The sequence below is a fragment of the Octopus bimaculoides genome, chromosome 20 (genome assembly GCF_001194135.2).
Source record: "Octopus bimaculoides isolate UCB-OBI-ISO-001 chromosome 20, ASM119413v2, whole genome shotgun sequence".
In the NCBI taxonomy this organism is placed as follows: domain Eukaryota; kingdom Metazoa; phylum Mollusca; class Cephalopoda; order Octopoda; family Octopodidae; genus Octopus; species Octopus bimaculoides.
In genome coordinates, this window is record NC_069000.1 from 16,025,000 (window position 1) to 16,027,009 (window position 2,010).

At 34.0% G+C, this 2,010-nt stretch overlaps 2 protein-coding genes across 4 annotated transcripts in view; one reads left to right on the plus strand and one right to left on the minus strand.

Annotated features, from left to right (window-relative positions):
* Positions 1-2,010, plus strand: part of LOC128250272 (uncharacterized) — a 19,427-nt gene that overhangs the window by 4,390 nt on the left and 13,027 nt on the right. The window lies entirely within an intron of this gene.
* Positions 1,034-2,010, minus strand: part of LOC128250265 (uncharacterized) — a 119,166-nt gene continuing 118,189 nt past the window's right edge. For all 3 annotated transcript variants that reach the window (XM_052975000.1, XM_052975001.1, XM_052975002.1), the window contains one exon: positions 1,034-1,086. In XM_052975000.1, the coding sequence (XP_052830960.1) occupies positions 1,050-1,086 (37 nt within the window). In that variant the 3' untranslated portion in view covers positions 1,034-1,049. The remainder of the gene's footprint in view (positions 1,087-2,010) is intronic.

Sequence of the window (2,010 nt, forward strand, 5' to 3'; positions counted from 1 at the left end):
TAGATAAATACTGGGTCATTCCATAAATAATGCGGTTATTTTAACTGCATGAACTAAAATTCGGAGGGGGACGGAATAAACTACCTGCATCAACATACTTTTAAAAGCAGGTAGTAATTTTACCTTGTGCTTATCTCTTAGTGCATGTTTTGAAGAGTGCAGTTCGATTTTAACAGTTATTTTTTCAAAACTATAAATAAAAGTGGCAAAGGAGCATATTCGGCATATTTTGCTTTATGAGTTCAATAAAGGCAACAAGGCTTAACCGCCCTGGTTGACAGATGGTGGCTTCATGCTATAATGCAATTTTTCAGTATTTTAGCATTTTTCGGCTACCACCAGTCATGATATGAAACACATAATAAAGATGTTAAGAGAAATGTTAAATATCAAATAACATCTGAGCCCGAATCTTTCTAAAGTTAAGAAAGGCCTTGCACAGGCAGATCCCACTCTCTAAACAACGTATGCATTTGCTAAGAAAAGAAAAGAAAAGAAAAGAAAAAGAGAACTAGTCTACATCATTGGATACAAATGAAGTTGCTTGTGTTACACCAGTTTTCTTTTTCCCAGAGAGATGTCTTAGCAAAGACTAGAGGGTTTTTCGCTCCCAGCTATTAGAGGATTTTTGTTGCCCCTGATTTTATTCGCTGCCCTTTGACAGATTTTATTTCTTGTTCTGCAGGATATCCAACAAAAATGACCCACCTTTCTTTGCAGGCTTAGTGTAGATGCAGATTTAGTCGGTGATGTACATAACATACAGTGGGTTGTAATGGGTTACATGTTATCAGCAGTACTAAGAACGACTTGACATAACATACGCATATTACATCCATACGCACACACCGCTTTGCCTGTTACTTGGAGAATACTGGGGGGCACAGTGAGGGAAGACTTACAAGCATAAACAAAGCATTTTCGAGAAGCTTTTCTAATTTAGTCATCTATATTTTTTCTTTCTCATAAAAAATAGGATTAGAATGTTATAGAATAAGATGAAAATGAAAAAAAAAAACAAAAAAAAAAACTTATTTACCTACTTTACTTTAAGGAGTTGTTTGTTTCAATGGTTCAGAATAATTTCTAGAATGAAAAATGAAATAATATACAGAAATGGAATATTTATAACTGATTTAGTTTTCAGTGTTTTCTTTTTTCAGTTTGAAACACTGAATTGTTAAAATGGATGTATTGTTTTATAATTCGAAATCAAAGCGAAATGTGTTGTGTGTATAAAAGTGGAATTACTTTCAATAATTTTAAAGCCAAAATAACAAAGGTGATATAAAAATGTGTTCATGAACAATGTTGTGCATAAATATATGTTGTATACTTAATTACGAGTCGATTAGAGCATAAGTAAGCTAATTTAATTATCCACCACAATAATACCTTAATTGTTTACTGCTTTCTAAGTCAGCTGACCACTTTAGTATTGATTGAGAAAGATATTATGTACACCTTCTTTGAGGAGCGATCAAAAACTCGTGAAGTAGATTTTCCACTCTTTTTACAGCATATCGAAAGCAAATAAGGATTGCGTTTACTTCTATTACGTTCATTCACTGCTGAGGCCTTCAGATATTTTATCTTTATCTTTCATCGTTTATTGTTTCCTTTATTGAGCTGTGACCATGCTGTGGCACCACTTTAAAAGATTTAGTACTAATGTGTTTCCAAAAGTCTGGCACTTACTCTTAAACGTGTATCATTAACTTACTCGCTAACATCATCAAAACAAACTGAATTTTAGTTTGGCTGTTTTGATGAATACCAATGAGGAGCTTTGTGAATAAATTTCCCGCCCCCCCCCAAAAAAAAACAAAGAAAAAAACAGGAAGCTGGATGATTCGTTTCCTAAAGCCATCGCTGCATTGTTAGCTTAGCCATGGAATAAAACTCCCAACAGTTGAAACCAGGAGAGTAAAGAAGGACCGCTCTTGATGTTGAAATTACTCATTATCTCGTTAGTTTGCAGAGCAGAGGTCAATTTCCACAGAAGTAGAA